Below are 22,552 nucleotides of genomic sequence, written 5' to 3' on the forward strand. Positions count from 1 at the left end.
AGGCTTTTCCCACCAGATTTGGAGCTTTAAAATTCTGAAATATGACAGTTTTTTATTTAGAGCTCATCAATGTGATCAATAGTTTTGATTAGTTTAAAGGGAAATCAATAATTCCACTCATTAATTAGCATTCGATGCCGAGAAGTTTCACTGTTGTGTAAATATTTGTATGAGGATGAGAAACAGGAGGAAACCTGCTCAATAGTTTCTGCTTCTAATGTCTGACTGTGTGAAGTCTGAAGAACCTGAAGTCAGTTTGAACTGGATGGAAACACAAGAAGGACAATTTAAACACATTTAGTCAAATCAGAGATAAAATCAAATGAAAATAGATATTTAGGTTAACATTAATATGATGGACATTATGATCATTTAATTGTTATTCTGCTGGTTTTAATCATATTTCTTGTCTCCTATGACTCATTTTTATTAACTTTGTTGTTTTTTATGTTTTCCTGAGAATTTCTGCTGTTTTTAGAATGTTATTAAATGTAAAGCTTTTATCTGATGATTAAATGAGTCTTAAATAAACATCTGTTACTCATTTCTGCCTCCTGGTGGACAGAATGAAGGTTTGCAATAATAAAGATTTACCTATAATTTATTCAATTTTGCCAGTAGAATTAGTTACTTATTTAATTGGAAGATTGTTTCACTCATAATTTGGGTAAATGTTATAAATGTTATCAGTGAAATAATCTGCATGATTCATCAATATTAAGAAATAATTGACTGAAAAGAAGCTCATGTGTTTTGCTGAAGTTATTAGTCACTGGCTCCTAGTGAGGGACCAGAACAAGAGCAGCAAGAGACCAACTAGAACTAGAAGTCAGGGTTTCCTCTGCTTCATCAGCCTGCCGGGCTGATACTGTTGTACCGTAGTGAGAAGGGGCGGAGCCTGAGGTGAGTCAGGAACAATAAGATCAGGAGAAACAGATTATTCACTTTTTATCAGTAAAACAATCAGAGGAGGGCTTCACAACCCTCCTCTGAATTATGACACTCAAAACTTTGTAATATTTTAACCCAAAAACGCAGCGGGCCGCTGATGGACGACCTTATGACCCCACCCTGAAGTGTTCCCAGGAAATTCCTGCATCAGGAATTTTGTGTTAAATGATATTTACTAGTTTGATTAACATTGATCTGAAACCTTCACCTTCCATTTATGACACATCAGAAAAGGTTCCTGCTGGACGGATCTTAATGTTTGGAGGTTGAACCTTTTTTTTTTCAGGCATGTTGGCAACGAGGAAACATTCCTGCACAGCAGAGACAGAAACTGATAAACATCTTCCAGTGAATGGCTGCAGCAAGTTAAAACCTGTTTGTAACTCTGCAGGTTTTTAATTTTCGTTGGAAACGTCTGAGACAAACTAGTTGAACAACTTAAAGCCTCCAGGCTAAAAGAGACAAAGATTAAAGAAGTTTATGTTCAGTAGTGAAGGAGGATCAGGTGAGAATCATCATGGAAAGTTTCCTTCATATCAACATTAAACAAGATTAAATAAATGAATAAAATCTGTATTTAATATGAACATGTCAGATGGAGAAACATCAACATTTCAAGGTTCTTGGTTCTGTTGGCTCAGATCATAAACAAGCAGCAACTATTATTAGTTTTATTTGTTAAATTTCTTTATAGATGAAACTGAAAATCTCCATTAATTTAATAAAATATTGATTAAAATCCTGAATATGTTTCAAACTTAAAGAAGCTTTAAACTGAAACGTGAACTTGTTGTTTAACATTTATTTCCTGGTTTTTTGTTATTCAACAGGTGAACACACCTCTGCTGTCAGGGGCGGAGCCTCAGGTGGGTCCCATTAAAGTTCTGGAGAATCGGTCCGGTTCTCCAGTTCGCTCCCACTGGGTTTGTGTGAACAGAAGGAGAAGCAAAGATCTGATCAGGTGATTTTAACTCCACTTTCTTCTGGTTTCCAGTCCTGACTGGTTTCTCTCTCTGAGCTACTGGTTCTGGTTCTGGTTCTGGTTCAGCTGATATATCTGGTTCCTGGTTGGTGGATGAAAATATTTCGATATGAAGTCAATAATTTATTGATCAGAGAGGAGCCAGAGGACAGCTGATCACATTTCAATCAATTATTGATCAGTAAGAAGTGATTATGGTGAAATATCAACACAGCGCCCCCTAGAGTATTTAAAAACATCCACTGCTGTTATTTAGACCTGAACTGAGTTAAAACATCAAACCATCAGAACCAATAAAAATTACTATTGGACCCGTTTACACTCCCAGCAGGAAGTCGGCCATTTTGGATCAAATGTCTTGTTTGTTGTTTTTAATGTAAAACAAATAAAAAATGTCAGATTTGTCCTGGAGAGCTCAGAGGTTTAAGCAGAAGAAAAACTGTCCTCCACTCTGATCGTCATTCATTTTCTCTCATTTTGATTTTTAAATGATTGATTAATATTAAATCACAAATCTGCTAAACTATTGGTTGAATCACAGCGATTTCTAATAATCTATATCACTGTTAACACTTAAAAGAAAACCTGTTAATGTATTTCATATTTCAGTCACTTCATACATTCAATGACAGTGATATTAAATAATTTTGTTGTTTTTAAACAAAGTTTTAAATAGTTTTAAATTTTGGTGAATGAGAGAAATTTACAGAAGTTCGGCTATCTGTGAATCTTTAGAGTTTTTTTTACTCTGTTTTTGATTCATTGTTAAATGTTTGGATTTTTCTATTTCATATCAATGAACTGAGTCTGGTGGCAGGATTTTGACCTTTGACCCTAGTGGTTCAGTTGTTTCCCTTCTCTGTAAAAATGTAGCAAACTTGATTGTGAAAAGAGACAAAACGGCGCCACCTAGAGTGACTCCAACACGATCAACATCTTTCCACAGTTTTTTATTGTACAATAGTGAGAAGGGGCGGAGCCTGAGGTGAGTCAGGAATCATAAGATCAGGAGATCATTCACTGTTTATCAGTGAAACAATCACAATAAAAGTTTTATAGTTGCTTTAATAAGATGGATAATTTATCTAAACTTTTAAAGCAGAAACTGAGATTAAAGTCTGACTTTAAATCCAAAACCATCTGAAAGTTTTTACACCCTTTAAACATCATCATATTTTCATTTCCCAGTTTCCTGATATTCATGTGAAACCAAAACAAAGTTTAATATTAATGATATTATTTAAGTTGTTGCTTAATTAGATAAAATCTGATGAACGGTTTTCAGATTTTCAACCAAATTATTGATCAATCATTTCAGTCCAGGCTGCAGGTGGTTCAGTTGAAAGCTGATCAAGCCGTAAAGAATCAACAGCGCCCTCCAGAGGAACAACAGTCTAATGACATCTGAACCTGGTGACATCACAAATCCACTTCCTGTGGTTCTTGATTAGTGCAGTTTGTTGATCTTTAGGTAAAAAGTTTTAGAACCAGGATCTCAGTTTCAGGCTAAGTTAACTCAGAGTTTACAGAAGCAGAGTTTGTTGAAACTTATTTAAGTGATTATAATCAGAACCTAAACATGAGAATCATGGACTTTGAATGTTTGTGTTCTGAGATGAATCATCCTGAGAGATGAACTAATTATCAGGAATCTCAATCTGTCCCAACCAAACCAAATAATCTCAGATTACATGATGGTGTTTGTTGAATGAATATTGATCTTATTACAATCATCTATCATCTCTGTACAGCAGATGTTCACATATTAATCCTCTCATTATTGTCAGACTCCAGAGACGGTTTGTTTTCTGTTTTTATGAAGCTCTTCTTGTTCCACTGAGGAGTGGAGGAATATTTCAAGCCTCAGCAGGTTTCAGCATCTCACTTTAATCCATCTGTGATTCTCCAACGTGAAAACTGAAGACGTTGATTACCTGCATGTCTGATCTTGTCTCAGGATTCAGATATGCAGAGCTTCAGTTCTTGCTCTTTTCTTCTACCAATCATTCAGATCCGCGTGAAGTTGGTTCCTCTGAAGAAATGAGTTCTGGTCTACGTCTCTGTTTATGGGGAAAAACAACCTGAAGTCTTAATTCCTCCTGCACAATCAAGTTAAAGTCAAACTGTTTGACTCTGACAATTTTATTGGTGAAAAATCAAAGTTTGAGGCCTGGATCAAAACATTTAACATTTTGATAACTTTTAATTCTCCAAGGTTTACAAGAATACTGTCAAGAAAATCTGAGATCATCCCACTTCCCCATGCTGGAGAGTTTAATTTAACAGTAACAATAAATAAAGTTACCTTTAAAATCAGTCACACAAGTGACATCTAGACCCAACAGTAGACCCAGACTGCAATAAAATAAATCTGGTTGTGTGTGTTGTTTTAATTATAATTATCTTTTTTATCTAATCTTAAGAAATCATAGAGAGAGATGAGACAGGAAGAGCAGGTTTCCTGGAAACTGAGGAAGTTTCCAGCCTGCAGATTTATAAAAATATCTGAGATTATTCCTTATTAAAAAGCATAAAAGTTTGAAAGGATGAAATGTAAACATTTTGAGTAATTAGATAAGATTTAAAGTAAAGTACTTATATTAATATTGGTTTACTTATAACAATACTTACTGACATTTGTGGAAAAACGTACAAGTAAGACAAGTAACTGTAACTTCTGTAATAACTCACATTATAATAACAAGAGTAATAAGTTGAGCAACCCTGATCCAACCAAAGGTTCCTCTTTTGCTCTCACCCTTTATTGGGTTTATCCACCATTTTGGTGCATTAGCATTGGCTAACACTGTTGCTGTGCTTGTTTCATTGGCTGATGGACAGATGACCTCATATCCATCACTGTCTTGGAGACATTTTGTCCTGATGTCTTGGCTAATGTCTCAGGGTTGCTCAACGATGCTCCCATGTCTCTGAGACGTTTAAGTTGTTCAATCATCTATCTTCAAATGAGGCGTTGGTCATCTCTGCTCTCCTGTTAGTCCTCTTGACCCTTGACCTTTCACCTTCTATCTATCCAACACATCATCAGTGATCTTTAATAGCAGTTACATTTTACACCATTTCAAGTTCAATGTTATAATCCTTTTAGTTCCTTTAATTTAGCATTAATTTATAATTTTATGATAATCACAACTTATTACTCTTATTATAATTATAATGTGAGTTATTACACATGTTCTGAAAAGAAACCAAGAATAATCTATTATTGTAATTATTTAATACCAAAGTTACAGTTACTTGTCTTACTTGTACGTTTTTCCACAAGTGTCAGTAAGTATTGTATAAGTAAACCAATATTAATATAAGTACTTTACTTTAAATCTTATGTAATTACTCAAAATGTTTAGATTTCATCCTTTCAAACTTTTATGCTTTTTAATAAGGAATAATCTCAGATATTTTTATAAATCTGCAGGCTGGAAACTTCCTTCCTCAGTTTCCAGGAAACCTGCTCTTCCTGTCTCATCTCTCTCTATGATTCTTAAGATTAGATAAAAAAGATAATTATAATTAAAGCAAAGTTTGCAGGAGACAAAAACAACACACACAACCAGATTTATTTTATTGCAGTCTGGCTCTACTGTTGGGTCCAGATGTCGCTTGTGTGACTGATTTTAAAGGTAACTTTATTTGTTGTTACTTGTTACGTCCGCCAGGACGCCATATTTAAAGGACACCTAGACAAAAGGATTCCAAGAAAAATATTCCTTTATTCATTTTTTTCTTTTCTTTTAGACTTCCTTGTCCTTTTCTACTTGTTTTTTTTCTGTAAAGGAAGGAAAGAACCCCTCTTCCCGTGTCCCAAAACGTAACAAAAAAGTAAGAGAAAAAAGTTCAACAGAAAGGTGGACCTGGTGAGCCGGTCCAAAGAAACAAAAAGGTACAGCAGGGGGCCAACCCTATACAGGGCCGTCGAAGCCCCTGCTAGTACCAGACTAAAGAAAATAGGGAAAAATAATATAAGCTATTAACACAAAATGACCGAAAAACAGGACAACCGGACTCACCAGGCCAAAACAGACCAAAAACAACCAAAAAATCCCCATGGCAGGCAGGAGGCATCACAAGGGTCCAAAGGCCGACAAAGTTGAGGAGCCTCCTCTGGGCGCATCCCTCTTGGAGGTGGAGATGGAGGTGGATGAGCGAGCGAGAGAGAGAGCGGCTGGGCGGCAACCATTACAACCCAGCCTATATATATAGGCCGTCCTCGCCACCAATTAAAGCCAAACTAATTACAAAAAGAATCACTACCCTAAAAATATATTAAACACAAAACCACTCAACTTAAATCAATACAAAATTATTTAAGAAAATAAAAAATAATTAGAGAGTGCCCAAAGAACATAACATTACTATTAACTGAAATCTCCAGCATGGGGAAGTGGGATGATCTCAGATTTTTCTGACATAATAAACACAAAAAACACAAAGTGATGCAACATAGAATCAACAATCAAAAACTACATTAAGTCAATGCCATAACAATGCAAATAAAACATTTATAATATTTAACTCAGCCAATGGACATTGATCTACTGGGCCCTTCAAAATCTCTGTTAATAACATGAACCTACTTTATGCAGACAATGCAGTCAGTATTGGATACACTTGCAGCACTTTCAGCCAATAATCAGTGAGTATTGATTACATTTCAAATTCAATTCTAAACAGGTGAGTTTTTAGTTGAGATTTAAAGGATGTCAGGGTTTCAGCTGTTTTACAGTTTTCTGGAAGTTTGTTCCAGATTTGTGGTGCATAGATGCTGAAAGCTGCTTCTCCTCTGTTGGTTCTGGTTCTGGGGAACCAGAACCTGAGAGGTCACTTGTGTGATCGTCCCTCTCTCAGAGGTTCTATCAGCGACTGTCAAACCAGGTCGCTGAGCGGCTGAATAGGGGAATCTTTGTTGACGCGCCAGCTGATCAAAAACGCAATCCAAGTTGCATTTAAGTTTTTTATTTTGCCAAATCCAAAGCGTCAGTGTCCACACAGCATAAAAACGGATCCGTAGCTTCTGGTCTTGTCCTAAACTAAGTGATTTCTGGAAGGACATTTTTGAAGCTCTCAGTGTTATTTTCAGGAGAAATGTTCCAAAAACTCCCTTGGTGGCAGTTCTGGGAGTAATACCCGATGGAATGGACAGGAAGGGTGATAGATATCTTCTAAGTATCTTGCTCACAGCAGCCTTGAAATGTATAACTATCAGGTGGCTGAAACCAGGGCCTCCTATTTAAAAGGACACGTAGAAAAAGGATTCCAAGAAAAATATTCCTTTATTCATTTTTTTTCTTTTCTTTTAGACTGCCTTGTCCTTTTCTACTTGTTTTTTTTTCCGTAAGGAAGGAAAGAACCTCTTCCCGTGTCCCAAAACGTAACAAAAAAGTAAGAGAAAAAAGTTCAACAGAAAGGACCTGGTGAGCCGGTCCAAAGAAACAAAAGGTACAGCCGGGGGCCAACCGGCACATGGATACAAAAAATCTGGGACATTTATCTGATGGAAGGAATCACATATTCCTTAAGGCTTCAAAAAACAGTTTTTGATATAAGGTGGAGCCCGGTCTTACCGTTACTAATTCAATGACGCCCTTACAGGATTGCTTGTTGGTACCTGTATGTACCCATGGGTCAGTTAGAATACCATGGTGTTTAAGAATGTGAGGACCATCTTATGTCAGAGGGGATTTAATTGTGTGTCTTGTATTATTTTTTATTTTTATTTTGTTGTTCTTGTGTGATGTTTGTACTGGTATGTATTCCTTATTGCCTATGTTAGATCATTTGATGTCTCATCTTTTGTCAAGTTATAATGCAGAAGATAAATGTCAGTAAGAGACAGACGAATGCAACTGTGGACATGTGTTGTTAAAAATAAATAAAAATAAAGTTAAAAAAAATAAAAAAACGGATCCGTAGAAAAAACAGTGAATAAAGACAAATGTGCTAAATTGAAGCGGTCAGCAAAAAGTAAACCTTCCTCCATCACCCACTCACTACTTCACCCAGGTGAGCAACAGCTGATCATAATCACTAACGACATCACGTGATCCCCTCTACGCCTGTCCACAACAGATTCCCTTTTTAGTTCTTATCAGCGTTAGGGAAAGACAAACTAGATGATTGATTTTACTTATTTGATTATTTCTGCTACTTCATTAAGCTGTACTGACTCTTGCAAAAGTGCTTTACTAATAAATATTTAGCATAAAGAAAATGTAAAAGATGTGGACATTCAATTAATGAGTCACCTCAAAGTTCTTTGACGGTAGTAAAATAGCTGTGATGTTTGATTCTGGGGAAGAAAACTAGGTCATGTTTTATAGGTTGCTTTAGCCCAAATCTAAAACAACATCCTTGGGACTCGCCAGAGTCACTAAAACCAACCTGATTCAGTAACAAGTGCAAGTTGTAACAAAGAGAAGGAGCGACCGTTAACAGATGTGCTCTGTGGAACCAGTTGGCTGCTCAGTCTGGCTGATTCACAGGGGGAAGAAGGACGAGACATCTGGATGGAGGCCGTCAGTAACCAGGCGAATCCTTTCTGGATGCAGCTAAAACAGAGTTTACTTCAGTTCTGGACAGATTTAGGAAACTCAATTCACCCGTTAGACAGAGAGCTGGTAGCACATCTCCCCCTCTGAAGAGGAAGTAGTGACTGAGAGAGGAGAGAGTGAAGGAGGGGGCAGAGGTTGCGCAACAACAATACCTGCTGTAAGAAGCCAATACATCTAAATTCCTTGGACTAAATTCATCATGTGACATGTCAAAAATGACCTTTGACCCTCCCTCCAATAGTTTATTTCCTGTGTTGAAGGCTTTGTGTAGCAAGTTTCAAATATGTACAGTGAGTCGTTTTGATTGGGTCACCTTTAGGGTTGTAGAGGTTTTAATTCCACTAAGTTCTCCAGTTTGGTCCCAGTCAGCAGCTTCAGCAGAACCAGTCAGAACTTGGTTTGTTTCAACAGGATGAAACTCTGTCAGTCCAGATTCGTCCCTCTCATCCCTCTGTGTCTTTATTTCTGCTGCTTCTCATCATCACTCAGAGGAAGACGGCAGAGACGGTGAGGACAACTGGTCACCTGAAAAACTAAACGCCTGAGCAGGAGGCCAGACGCATTTCTGGAGGACATTTAATCAGCTGGTGATGGCAGCAACACATTACTGTTCAATGGCAACAAACGGGATTTAAAGATGTTTTCATTTCAGTCTGAAGGAAATGATCCTAGAATGACTCACAGTCGCTTTCCATCCTTAAATACAAACATTTGGTTCAATAGTGTTGATTTCAGATGTTCTGGAAGAATCAAGTCAGTTTTCAAAAAGACAAATTTTAGTTTTAAGGATTAAAGAAATTGTGTTTTTCAGTGGTGTGTTATTGTGTGATTTAAATGAGTATTTTCATCTCTAATCTGGTATTTTTCCATGTAGTTTATCATTTATACCACAGTAAATTTTATGAGATAAAGTCTGAAACATAATAAATCCTTCATGTTTTCCAGATAAAAGATGGCGCAGAAGCAGGAAGTGGATTTTGGTAAGTGATCAGAAGCAGAAATGAACCTTCATGAAGGAACAAACGGACCAATCACAGCCCGTGTTGCTGCCATGTGATGAACCTCAGCCTCAGAGTATTTATTGTTTTCATGCTTCCTGTTCAGTGAAGATCTGCTGGAAACTGAGTTTCTGTGAAACCTGAAGATAAAATCTGAACTAAGATGGAAACAGAACTAAAAGGAACCAAAGTGAAAAAGATCTTCAGGAATATTTACTATATTCACTAATTAATTTATCCAATAATCACATAATTTATTACTAATTTATTATCAAAGACTTGCTGTGTCTTTTATCCCAACATTTGGTGACATAGATGCTAAAGCTTAAATATGGAGATTAAAAACTTGTTGAAAGTAAAAGACAGAAAAGTGATGAAAATGTTAATCAGTCGATATTTTCATCAATAACATCAGAGTTTCCTGTTTTTCTGAAATAGTTCAGCTCTATATTTAGAAGGTGTTTGTTTTATTGTTCTTCCTGCAGTGAGGAAACAAATGATGAACAGAAGCTTCATTTGTTCTCATGTAGACAGAATCAGTGGTCGTCACTCAGATATGAGGCAGAAACACAACAGCAGGTTCAGACCTGAGGAGCTGATCAACAGACTCTGAGGAGAATCTCTGGATGGAGCAACAGGAAGAGTTGATCTTCATCAGGTTTGTCTCTCAGATGTAAATTAATCCTGTTTCTGTTTCTGCCTGCAGAGAAAAAAACTTTTCAAGGTTCGCTCTGAGTTTGTGAAGACAGTTTCTGAGGAAATCCTGAAACGGCTCCTTGATGAGCTTCTATCAGATGAGGTTTTGGTGATTTGGAGGATGAGGGTATACTGCAGATGAACCAAACCAGAGCAGACAAGGCCCGCGACACCATAGATGCTGTGAGAAAGAAAGGACAGAGAGCCTGCAGGTTGATGATCAAACATCTTCATCACTTGGATCCAACTCTGTCCAACCAGCTGGGTTTGTCCTCTGCCTCCTTTGGTCCAGGTGAGACACAAAGTTCATTAAAGCTGCTATTACAACCTCTACTGGTTTTGATTAAACTATAAATGATAAATAAATCTGATCTCTTCTAATAGTTCCTGATTTCAAAATTTGTCGCCACAGAGAAAAAGTTAAATATATTAATGTCCTTTGAGAATATCAAAATAACTCTTTTCATTATGTTTAGCTGAAGTGTCTGCTCTTGTTTATTTTTTAGATTTTGATGTTCGGTGTCAACAGGAGCTTAAAAACCATCTGAAGATGAAGATCCAGAGTCTCTCTGAAGGCGTCGCTGAACATGGAAATAAAACCGGTCTGAACCAGATCTACACTGAGCTCTACATCACAGAGGGGTCAACTAGAGAGGTCAACCAGGAACATGAGGTCAGACAGATTGAAACAGCATCCAGGAAACAAGAAACAGTCAGAAGAGAAGACATCTTTAAAGTCCCACCTGGAGGAGATCAACCAATCAGAACAGTGATGACCATGGGCGTGGCTGGCATTGGGAAAACACTGTTAACACAGAAGTTCACTCTGGACTGGGCTGAAGGCAAAACCAACCAGAACATTGAGTTCATATTTCCATTCACCTTCAAAGAACTGAATTTACTGAGAGAGAAAAAGTTCAGCTTATTAGAACTGATTCATGAACGATTCACTAAAACCAAAGGAATCAGAAACTTTGAATCGTTCCAGGTTCTGTTCATCTTTGATGGTCTGGATGAAAGTCGATTTAATCTGGATTTCAAGAACAATCTGATCCTGACTGATGTTACAGAGTCCAGCTCACTGGATGTTCTGCTGACAAACCTCATCAGGAAGGAACTGCTTCCCTCTGCTCTCCTCTGGATAACCACACGACCTGCAGCAGCCAATCAGATCCCTGCTCAGTGTGTTGACATGGTGACAGAGGTCAGAGGGTTCACTGACCCCCAGAAGGAGGAATACTTCAGGAAGAGATTCAGAGATGATGAAGAGAAGGCCAGCAGGATCATCTCCCACATCCAGAAATCCAAAAGTCTCCACATCATGTGTCACATCCCCGTCTTCTGCTGGATCACTGCTAACGTTCTGGAGGATGTGATGAAGACCAGAGAGAGAGAGAAACTACCCAACACTCTGACTGAGATGTACATAGAGTTCCTGAAGGTTCAACTCAACATCAAGGAGGAAAAGTATGATGGAGGAAAAAAGACCAAATCTATCTGGAGTCCAGAGAACAGGAAGCTGATTGAGTCTCTAGGAAAACTGGCTTTTGATCAGCTGCTGGAGGGAAACCTGATCTTCTATGACAAAGATCTCACACAGTGCGGCATCAACATCCAAGATGCTGCGTTGTTCTCAGGAGTTTTCACTGAGATGTTTAAAAGAGAGAAAGGGACACGCGACGTCTCCGTCTACTCCTTTGTTCATCTGAGCATCCAGGAGTTTCTGGCTGCAGTCTACATGCTCCACTGCTTCACCAGCAGGAGAGGAAAAAAAGTTATCAAGACCTTCTTGGGAGAAAATTTGTTTTCATGTCTTTGCAGAAGTTAATGAAGAAAGTCATGGAGAAATCCCTCAGCAGTGAAAATGGCCACCTGGACCTGTTTGTCCGCTTCCTTCATGGTCTCACTGTGGAGTCCAACCAGAGAGACTTAGAAGATCTGCTGGGTCAGACAGAGACCAGTCCAGAAACCATCCAGAGAATCATCACCAACCTGAAGGAGATGAACACTGATAGAATCTCTGCTGACAGAAGCATCAACATCTTCTACTGTCTGGTGGAGATGAACGACGTCTCATTTTATCAGGAGATCCAACGGCTGCTGGATTCAGGGAAGAAGCTCTCAGAGACTGACTGTTCAGCTCTGGCCTTCATGCTGCAGATGTCAGAGATTCTGGATGAGTTGGACCTGGAGAAGTACAACACATCAGAATCAGGACGACAGAGACTGGTTCCAGCTGTGAGGAACTGCAGAAAGGCTCGGTGAGTCCAGATGTTTCATTGTGTGATGCTGATTCAGCTCTATTGTCCTCCTGTTTCTTCTTCTGTCTTCAAGTTGATTCTGGATGTTTTTGCTCTTTATCTACTTCCTTCATCCTCTGGATTATTTTTCATAAACTTTATATTTTGTTGTTTTTACAGTTTCAGAAATATAAATACTTTGAACATTCAAACCTCCACTAACAAAAGCTGCAAAGTATCTTGTTGAACAAAGACAATTAAATAATAAAACAATAAAACCCAAAGTGAGAACTTTCACAATAAAACTAGATGATTACATTGATCCTCCAGTTGGTTCCAGGTTCAGGTTTCTTCTCTTCCAATATTTTTATTGATCAGCAGAAAGTCTTCATGACAGTCAGTCTCTCCACTGGATGAATTTCCTTAATTATTTCCTTCCAGTCTAATGTGAATGTTCTGATGATCATCATCATCATCATCATCAGTGTTGCATGTTATTCGCCCAGGAAAACATTAAAACATTCTGGGGAGGAAATTCACATGTTCTCTGATGAGATTAAAATAAGTTTGTGTCAAACTGACTGTCTGTTCGTGTCTGCTGCTCCTTTGTGGTGTTAATTTAAAAACTCAGCATGCAGAAGCTGCTGGTTGCTTATCTTGACTCTGAGAGCATTCTGCTAAAGAAACCAGGTTCTGCAGAGCAAGAGAGACGTTTTGTAACAAGCAGAAATATTAAGTAGGGAACTGGTTACAGGTCTGAGAACAAACACAAAGCGTTCGGTTCCCCATGTACACTCAATCAATCAATCAATCAATCAGTCAATCAGTCAATCAATCAGTCAATCAATCAATCAATCAATCAGTCAATCTGATTGATTGATGTACACTCACTGCTAAGTTAATGATGAATATTCATGAATATTTATCTAATGCTAGTCGACACATACAGTTACATTTAGCTATCAAGCTGCAGCATTTATGATGCTGCACTATGCTGTAGCATCATAAATGCTGCAGCATAGTGCAGCATCATAAATGCTGCACTATGCTGCAGCATTATGATGCTGCAGCTCGTGGTAAAAATGAGTCAATTTTTTAAAATAAAGTGTTTATCAGAAAACCTAAAGATCAAATCAGGATTGATTTAACACCAGAGACAGAAAAATAGAGCAAAAGGTGATTTGAACTGCAGTTGGAAATTATTGACAATATATACAGGGGTTAAAGTTCATCAATAACTGGTTCAATCCTCCATTAATCACAAACACTGAAAAATAAGTTGATTAAATTCATTAAAAATGTCCAAATGCTGATAAAGATCCAGTTCAGTTTCACCAAACCAAGAACCAAAGTACTGAAGAGGGAGTTGGGAAAGCATTTATTGATTTAATATAGATCAGATATTGACTCGATCAATATCTGCCGATAACAGATATTGATCAGTTATCGGCGTTTGATTCATCAATTTCAACCTCAAATGATTCGTTGACACATTTTCAACTTTGGTTCTGACTAGAATTGGATGATTGTTTGCTGATTGATCATTGATTATGGACCAGAAATCAACCATTCTGACTATAATCCATCGTTGACGTAGCATCCTGTGCTATCAGGTCGGCTAACTCTGGGTCAGTTAGCGTTAGCAGTTAGCGTTAGCAGTTAGCGTTAGCAGTTAGCGTTAGCAGTTAGCGTTAGCAGCTCATCGTCTGGTCTTGTTCCTTAATAGTTCCCCCATAATGTTGTTGTTCTCTGATGGATCAATAAAAGCAGCAACGTGGCGATGAGGGTTCAGCCTCGGCCACAGACCCTTTCCTGAATCTGATAATCCACATTAATCTTAATCCTGGCAGAATGTGATTCATACAGACTGAAACAACCTATAATCTGATTATTAAAGCCAAATCTGTCCAGAGCTCAATAAAGATATTTCCAACACATTGAATCAAAAGCCTTTTCAGCATCTAAATGACTTTATTGATTCTGTTTAACCTTTGACCTGTGAGGTCAGGAGCCCACGTTGTCATGGGTTTGAATGTTGATGATAAAACCAGATTAAATCTGATCTGTGTCTGTAATTCCTGGGATTATAATATTTATCCAGTGTTGCTGCAGTGATCCTGTAATCAATGTTTCAAACTGATGTTGGTTTATGAACCACATCCAGTTTCATCTTTACCAGGTTTAGGAATCACTGACATCTCTGCTCTGATCCAAGATGGCGGCGTTTCCCCTCCACAAAGTTCTGATCAAATCAATCCTTCAGCAGCCGCTCTGCCGGGTCGCCTCCTCACCTGCCGTCTGATTCCCTTTCAGTCTTTAATGACTTTATTGATCAGTGATTAGTTGTTAGTGGATGATTTTGATCTGTTCCTATCGATGGTGAATCCAGAGCAGCAGCAAAAACTGCATGAGGCTGAGAGCAGAACTGAGTGGAGGATCATTCAACAGATTCTCATGTGTTTTAGAGATCAGTGTCTTTATCTGTTGGATTTTAATTTATTGATAAATCTATTAGTTTGCTATCAGTTTCTTTGCTTTGATCTATTTCCATAATAGTTGAGTTGAATAAATTTATCCTTTTCCTCCATCTGGTTTCATAGAAACAGTTTCTCCTTGTTTCTCTGATTTGTTATTATTATTATTTTCCATACGTTGTATTTGTAGAGATTTTAGTTTTCTAATCTTTTAAACATTTCTCTCTTTCTCGTTAGAGAACCAGATAATTAAAGTTTTTGCTTCGTCCCATAAAATCCAGGGAGAAAAATCCTCTGTGTTGTTCTGGTTCAAATCATCTTTGAGTCGTTTTTCCTGAAATCTGTTAAATTTAGTGTCATTAATAAACTATAATTATTGTTGATTCTCCACAGGGTTTCTTTGGTTCATGACCCAAATGGAGTCAGAAACACTCTGCATGATCAGACGTCTCTCATCTGTCACATTTTATGATTCATCCACCAAACATGATTCATAAAACAGGATTTTAATATAAACTGTTTCTGTCTGCAGTGGCGGAGCTCGACTTTTTTCAAGGGGTGGCCAAAGGGTGAGCAAGGCTTTATCACAGGGGTCCATATACAAATGATGGTCTTGCGCTGGTCCGGCCCGGGTCCGGCCCTTTCCAGGCCCTGGTCTGGCCCGGATCCGGCCTTTTCCTGGCCCGGTTCTGTCCCTGGTCTTGCGCTGGTCTGGCCCGGATCCGGCCCTTTCCTGGCCCGGGTCTGTCCCTGGTCTTGCGCTGGTCTGGCTCGGGTCCGGCCAGGATCCGGCCCTTTCCTGGCCCTGGTTTTGCCGTGGCCCGGCCCTGGTCCGGCCCGGATCCGGCCCAGGTTCGGCCCGAGTCCGGCCCTTTCCTGGCCTGGGTCTATCCCTGGTCTTGCGCTGGTCCGGCCCGGATCTGGCCTGGGCTGGCCCTGGTCCGGCCCTGGTCTGGCCCGGGTCCGGTCCTGGTCTGGCGCTGGTCCGGCCCGGGTCCGGCCCTGGTCCGGCCCAGATCCGGCCCTTTCCAGGCCCTGGTCTGGCCCGGATCCGGCCCTTTCCTGGCCCGGTTCTGTCCCTGGTCTTGCGCTGGTCTGGCCCGGATCCGGCCCTTTCCTGGCCCGGGTCTGTCCCTGGTCTTGCGCTGGTCTGACTCGGGTCCGGCCCGGATCCGGCCCTTTCCTGGCCCTGGTTTTGCCGTGGCCCGGCCCTGGTCCGGCCCGGATCCCGTCAAGGTTCGGCCCGAGTCCGGCCCTTTCCTGGCCCGGGTCTATCCCTGGTCTTGCGCTTGTCCGGCCCGGATCTGGCCCTGGCCTGGCCCTGGTCCGGCCCTGGTCCGGCCCTGATCCGGCCCGGGTCCGGTCCTGGTCTGGCGCTGGTCCGGCGCTGGTCCGGCCCTGGTCCGGCCCGGATCCGGCCCTTTCCTGGCCCTGGTTTTGCCGTGGCCCGGCCCTGGTCCGGCCCGGATCCGGCCCAGGTTCGGCCCGAGTCCGGCCCTTTCCTGGCCCGGGTCTATCCCTGGTCTTGCGCTTGTCCGGCCCGGATCTGGCCCTGGGCTGGCCCTGGTCCAGCCCTGGTCTGGCGCTGGTCCGGCGCTGGTCCGGCCTGGATCCGGCCCTTTCCAGGCCCTTGTCTGGCCCGGATCCGGCCCTTTCCTGGCCCGGGTCTGACCCTGGTCTTGCGCTGGTCTGACTCGGGTCCGGCCCGGATCCGGCCCTTTCCTGGCCCTGGTTTTGCCGTGGCCCGGCCCTGGTCCGGCCCGGATCCGCCCAGGTTGGGCCCGAGTCCGGCCCTTTCCTGGCCCGGGTCTATCCCTGGTCTTGCGCTGGTCCGGCCCGGATCTGGCCCTGGCCTGGCCCTGGTCCAGCCCTGGTCTGGCCCGGGTCCGGTCCTGGTCTGGCCGTGGCCTGGCCCTGGTCCGGCCCTGATCCGGCCCGGGTCCGGCCCTGTCTGGCCCTGGTCTTGCGCTGGTCTGGCCCTGGTCCGGCCCGGATCCGGCCCTTTCCTGGCCCTGGTTTTGCCGTGGCCCGGCCCTGGTCCGGCCCGGATCCGGCCCAGGTTCGGCCCGAGTCCGGCCCTTTCCTGGCCCGGGTCTATCCCTGGTCTTGCGCTGGTCCGGCCCGGATCTGGCCCTGGGCTGGCCCTGGTCCGGCCCTGGTCTGGCCCGGGTCCGGACCTGGTCTGGCCCGGGTCCGGTCTGGTCTGGCGCTGGTCCGGCCGTGGTCCGGCCGTGGTCCGGCCCGGATCCGGCCCTTTCCAGGCCCTGGTCTGGCCCGGATCCGGCCCTTTCCTGGCCCGGTCTGTCCCTGGTCTTGCGCTGGTCTGGCCCGGGTCCGGCCCGGATCCGGCCCTTTCCTGGCCCTGGTTTTGCCGTGGCCCGGCCCTGGTCCGGCCCGGATCCGGCCCAGGTTCGGCCCGAGTCCGGCCCTTTCCTGGCCAGGGTCTATCCCTGGTCTTGCGCTTGTCCGGCCCGGATCTGGCCCTGGGCTGGCCCTGGTCCGGCCCTGGTCTGGCGCTGGTCCGGCGCTGGTCCGGCCTGGATCCGGCCCTTTCCAGGCCCTGGTCTGGCCCGGATCCGGCCCTTTCCTGGCCCGGGTCTGACCCTGGTCTTGCGCTGGTCTGGCTCGGGTCTGGCCCGGTCCGGTCCTGGTCTGGCCCGGGTCCGGTCCTGTTCTGGCGCTGGTCCGTCCCGGGTCCGGCCCGGGTCTTTGCCGATCTCATAAGTATATTTAAAATGACCATTTCCAGTGGGGTGGCAGTAGGGGTGGCAAGGCCTCTGTTTGGGGTGGCAAATGCAATCCCTGCCACCCCTCTGTCTCCGCCTCTGCTGTCTGAGACGTTTTAATTTTGCTGGAGACCAGAAAATGATTTTAGTGAAAGTTCCAGTTTCATATCAATATCTGATACTTTGAGTCCAAAATGTTCCTAATAATCATTACTTACTGTCAACACATTGAATCAGGAGATTCTCTATGATCCATGCAGCAGAAAATGGATCCCAAACATCTTCTAGTTACTGGAGAAATTTCACTGCTTCATTATGAAAAATGGACCCAAACACTCTGGTTCTGGTTCTGTCCACCATGATCCATATCATCACTATAGTAGATCAGACTGATGGACTGAGAGTTTATCAGTCTGTCTCATCTCAATGTGTGCAGACATATTAATGAGGATCATCTGCAGATCCTGGGTCACCTGGACCCGGTTCTGACCCAGTCCAGACGGTTCAGACCGGAAGGAGCAGCAGGACCGGTTCTGCTGCTGCTCTGCAGGACGACCAGAACAACGTGAAGCTTTTAGCTGCAGCAGGTTGACGACTGTCCACTTTCTACTTTGTTAAAGCATCAAATCCAGCAGATGAACGGAGACAGAACTGGAGCATCATGTGTTTGTTCTGCTCCCAGTTTCCTCTGTGGCAGCATTTAATAACCTGCTGCTGGGAAACATGTTTCTATACAATATATTACTTATTCATGATGATGCAGCAGATAGTGGCTCAACAAACCCAGAGATGCCAGAGGTCCACAGCAGCTGACTTCCTGTTCTGCTCACTTCATTTATAACTCACTTCCTGCTTGGTCTAAACGGTCTAGTCCAAGTCAGAGTTGTGAGCAGTTCCTCCTCCTCTCCATCATCTCCAGTCGTTTCCTTCATTCAGCTCAGTCAGCCTCTTCATCAGCTGCTGCAGAGAAACTGAAACTTTCCTTCACTGATGATAGAAGATCTTCAACATCTGACTGCAGCTGAAGGTCTGAGGACATGAAGCCTGGACCAGAACCAGAACCAGAACCAGAACCTGGACCAGAACCAGAACCAGAACCAGAACCTGGACTTTAACCAGGAACTGCACAGATTCTCTGTGGGGTCAAAACTCAGTAGATATTGATCAGATGATGATCAGATGATGATCAGATGATGACATCACTGTTATCATATTTTAGTCTGTTTATGATCCAGATTGATTTCATTAGAACTGAATTTATTTCTTCTCTAATCACAGACTTGGTGGCTGTTCGCTCCAAAAGGCTGAATGTGAAGTTTTGGCCTCGACTCTGAAGTCCAACCAGATCTGACTGAACTGGAAATAAATCAGATCTACATAGATGAAGGTGGAGAATCTGATATGAATCATCTGGTTGAGATCCTGGAGATTCAGTCAGTAAAGTGAAGAATCTGAGGTTTGTTTTCTCTATTTATTCAATAAAATCATTTATTGATTCTTTAATCAATAGTTAATCAATTTAATATTAATATATATTATTTTAAAACAACTTGTTTAATCATCAGAATAAAATCTCTAAAACTTTTGACCTTATTAATTATTTTCTTATTTCAGACTTTGAGATTATTGAACTTGTTTTTCAGTTTTTCTCTTTAAAATGTTTTGATGAACAAAATGAGTAAAATAATTGAAATGCTGTGAATGAATGATGGAGATGTTTCAGTTTGGTAAAGATTCAGATGGTTTTATTTCTGATTCTTTACATCAGAATGAAATGTTGATCCTCCAGAGCCACAAACACTGACGAGTTCAAATCCTCATTAATGAACGTCTAAGAAACCACTGATTGTAGAAAAGCAAATCTAGATGCAATGAATGAAAGTGAGGTTTGCAGCAGCAGCAGGTTCCTCAGCTTTGTCCTGAGGCTGTGGTTCTGTTGGGCCGGGTCAGAGAGGAACCGTCTCCTGAGGAAATAATGGCCTCCATTGGCTTTCAGCAGCTGTTGGAGAAATGTGATATTATTAATCAATTATTTGTTATTCTCATTGATCTTTATAATGTATCTTTAATTGATGCTTTCCTTAAAGTTAATCTCATTATAGAATTAAGAATGTTTCTTGTATTGTTGATTTACTCTGATTCCTTTCTCAGAAGGCCTCACTGACAGAGAGCAGAAACAAAATCTTCCTGCAGGTTTACCTCTTGGTGAAGAGCTCTGCTTCGGTTGAGTTGCTGGCCTCCAATAAAAAACATTGCTAAGATCACTACATATTTTATTAATCTTTGTGCCTGGAAGGACATTATCTAGTACAGAATGATTGTGTGTTAGTTAGTGAATAACATTTGACGCTGTAGCTGTTTGCCCCCCCTTTAGAGCTACAGCGTCCTTGTGATTAGGGATCCTAGAAACAATAAAATAGGAGCAGACAAAATGTGCTTCAGCGGTAGGAGATTGTAACTGAAGCACATCTCTGTCCGTTCTCCTCGCGAGTGAAAAAGAATCTAACTCTTTTGTCTTTTCTGTCTTTGTTAATGTATGTTTTAACAGGTGTTAACCCTAACAGCAGCTTTAATAGGAACCCAAAGGCCATTAATGAAGAACCTGACTGGTTCTGATCCAGTTACCAAGTCGGGTCTGATGATCAGGAACCAGCAGAAATAGCTCAACTCATCCAGACTGATAGAAAACTTTGACTTTCTTTGTTGATCAATGTTCTGGTTCTGCTGTTTGGACTCTTTAAACCAGTTTGACTGGATCAGATGTTAGAATCAGTTCATCATGTTTCTTTTACATTCAGGGAAATTAATTTATACATTTTATTATTGATTTGTTCATATTTCAGTTTTAACTGCATCCTGTTGGTTCACATCTTTTATTCTTTATTCAGATTGTGGAGCTGCAGTTTCTCAGAGACCAGCTGGACGTCTCTGTTCTCAGCTCTGAAGTCCAACCCGACCATCTGAAAGGACTGGACCTGATCAGAACCAACCTGGAAGATTCTGGACTGAAGGATCTCTGTGGTTTTCTACAGACTGAAGGCTGCAGACTGAAGACATTGGGGTATTTTAATGATATAATTATTGATATTTCTGTGAATAATTCTATATAATTGATCATCAATCAAAGTTCATTTCTTCTGATCTAATCAATATTTTCTGAGTTTGTTCCTGGATCCAGAGTTTAATTTAGTTTCTCTGTGTAACTGAGTTGGACCTGCTGATCTGAGGTCAGAACAGGACAGCATTCGGACCCCAGTGTGTAGAAATCCCCCTCAGGTCAAGCAGGTCAAAGGTCAACATGAAATGTCCCTTTATTGAAGATCCATAAATCCCACATTAGCTTTAAATCTTCTGCTATTAGTTGATGATGATCCAGTCCAGGTTTACAGAGTCCAGGTGTTGCAGTGCTTTAACTAGACCAGATTAAAGAAGCTGATATCCTGATCAATATTCCCATTTCTGCAGCGTCTCTGATGAACGATTCAGAACCAGAACCAAATGACCCACAATGACCTCACAGAGAAAAGGATCAATATTTTCTAGTTGATGGTTCAGAAACTGAATCAGCACAAAATGATCAAGTTTCAGAATGTGATGATATGATAAAAGGATTGAAATCAACCCGTTTCCATCTGTCATACTGAGCAATGAGCTGCAGTTCAAATACAAGCAGCAAGAAAAACATCATTAATAGATTAATGAAGAAAAACTGGAGCCATAAAATATCAGCAGATCAATGATGGACAGAGCAGTCGGAGAATCCAGAGCCTGGAAGGAAACATGGAGAGAAAAACATCCACTGAGTTTAAGATCCTCAGAAACTTTGAGACAAACTTTGACTTTCTTTGTTGATCAAATGTTCTGGTTCTGCTGGTTTGGACTCTTTAAACCAGTTTGACTGGATCAGATGTTAGAATCACTTCATCATGTTTCTTTTACATTCAGGGAAATTAATTTATACATTTTTATTATTTATTTGTTCATATTTCAGTTTTAACTGCATCCTGTTGCTTCACATCTTTTATTCTTTATTCAGATTGACTTACTGCAGTTTCTCAGAGACCAGCTGGACGTCTCTGTTCTCAGCTCTGAAGTCCACCCGACCCATCTGACAGTACTGGGCCTGATCGGAACCAACCTGGAAGGTTCTGGACTGAAGGATCTCTGTGGTTTTCTACAGACTGAAGGCTGCAGACTGGAGATATTGATGTATTTTAATGATATAATTATTGATATTTCTGTGAATAATTCTATATAATTGATCATCAATCAAAGTTCATTTCTTCTGATCTAATCAATATTTTCTGAGTTTGTTCCTGGATCCAGAGTTTAATTTAGTTTTCTCTGTGTAACTGAGTTGGACCTGCTGATCTGAGGTCAGAACAGGACAGCATTCGGACCCAGTGTGTAGAAATCCCCTCAGGTCAAGCAGGTCAAAGGTCATCCAGTCTAGAAAAGTGAAATCCTGGAATCTGACAGGAACAAATCAATAATCAATGATAGATGCTTCAACACTTTGATCAGAACCTGGAATGATTTTTACTGACTAAAATCCTCCAACACATCATGACCCAGTACCAGGTTCTGGTTCTGGTTCTGGTTCTGAAGTCAGCAGGTCTTTATTGGAGCAGCAGCTTGTTGGCATTAATATTGATGAGAATCTTTAACTGGTTCTGTTGGACTGGTTAACCTGCATCCTGTTGGTTCACATCTTTTATTCTTTATTCAGGTTGGAGGACTGCAGTTTGTCAAAGATCAGCTGTGATTATTTGGCCTCAACTCTGAAGTCCAACCCGACCCGTCTGACAAGACTGGACCTGACAGGAAACAAACTGAAGGAATCAGATGTTCAGCAGCTGAAGGATCTTGTAGAGACTTTAAAGTAAGTAATGTTTGCAGTGAGTCCAGCTGCTGTC

At 41.5% G+C, this 22,552-nt stretch overlaps 1 protein-coding gene and 1 pseudogene across 2 annotated transcripts; both read left to right on the forward strand.

Moving 5' to 3' along the window:
- LOC129353481 (NLR family CARD domain-containing protein 3-like) overlaps nt 1–22,552 on the forward strand; it is a 47,030-nt pseudogene that overhangs the window by 23,998 nt on the left and 480 nt on the right.
- Nucleotides 1,809–22,477, forward strand: LOC129353483 (NLR family CARD domain-containing protein 3-like). 2 transcript variants are annotated; one of them, XM_055022834.1, is made up of 9 exons: nt 1,809–1,912; nt 8,992–9,089; nt 9,448–9,482; nt 10,207–10,488; nt 10,703–12,457; nt 18,915–19,092; nt 20,525–20,697; nt 21,673–21,845; nt 22,366–22,477. In XM_055022834.1, exons 4-5 carry the CDS (start codon nt 10,335–10,337, stop codon nt 12,022–12,024), a joined length of 1,476 nt encoding a protein of 491 aa, XP_054878809.1. In that variant the 5' UTR covers nt 1,809–1,912; nt 8,992–9,089; nt 9,448–9,482; nt 10,207–10,334; the 3' UTR covers nt 12,025–12,457; nt 18,915–19,092; nt 20,525–20,697; nt 21,673–21,845; nt 22,366–22,477. The 2 variants fall into 2 exon arrangements, with proteins under 2 accessions (XP_054878809.1, XP_054878808.1); XM_055022833.1 differs by having other exon boundaries at nt 9,448–10,488.

Source organism: Poeciliopsis prolifica, unplaced genomic scaffold (genome assembly GCF_027474105.1).
Source record: "Poeciliopsis prolifica strain line A6 unplaced genomic scaffold, Auburn_PproV2 SCAFFOLD091, whole genome shotgun sequence".
In the NCBI taxonomy this organism is placed as follows: Eukaryota; Metazoa; Chordata; class Actinopteri; order Cyprinodontiformes; family Poeciliidae; genus Poeciliopsis; species Poeciliopsis prolifica.

Bases quoted from the DNA above. Each gene is read 5' to 3' on its own strand.
- LOC129353483 (XM_055022833.1), top strand. From the start codon at position 10,335: ATGAACCAAACCAGAGCAGACAAGGCCCGCGACACCATAGATGCTGTG. The intron at 10,489-10,702 runs GTGAGACACAAA...TTTATTTTTTAG, and splicing joins CTCTGCCTCCTTTGGTCCAG to ATTTTGATGTTCGGTGTCAA.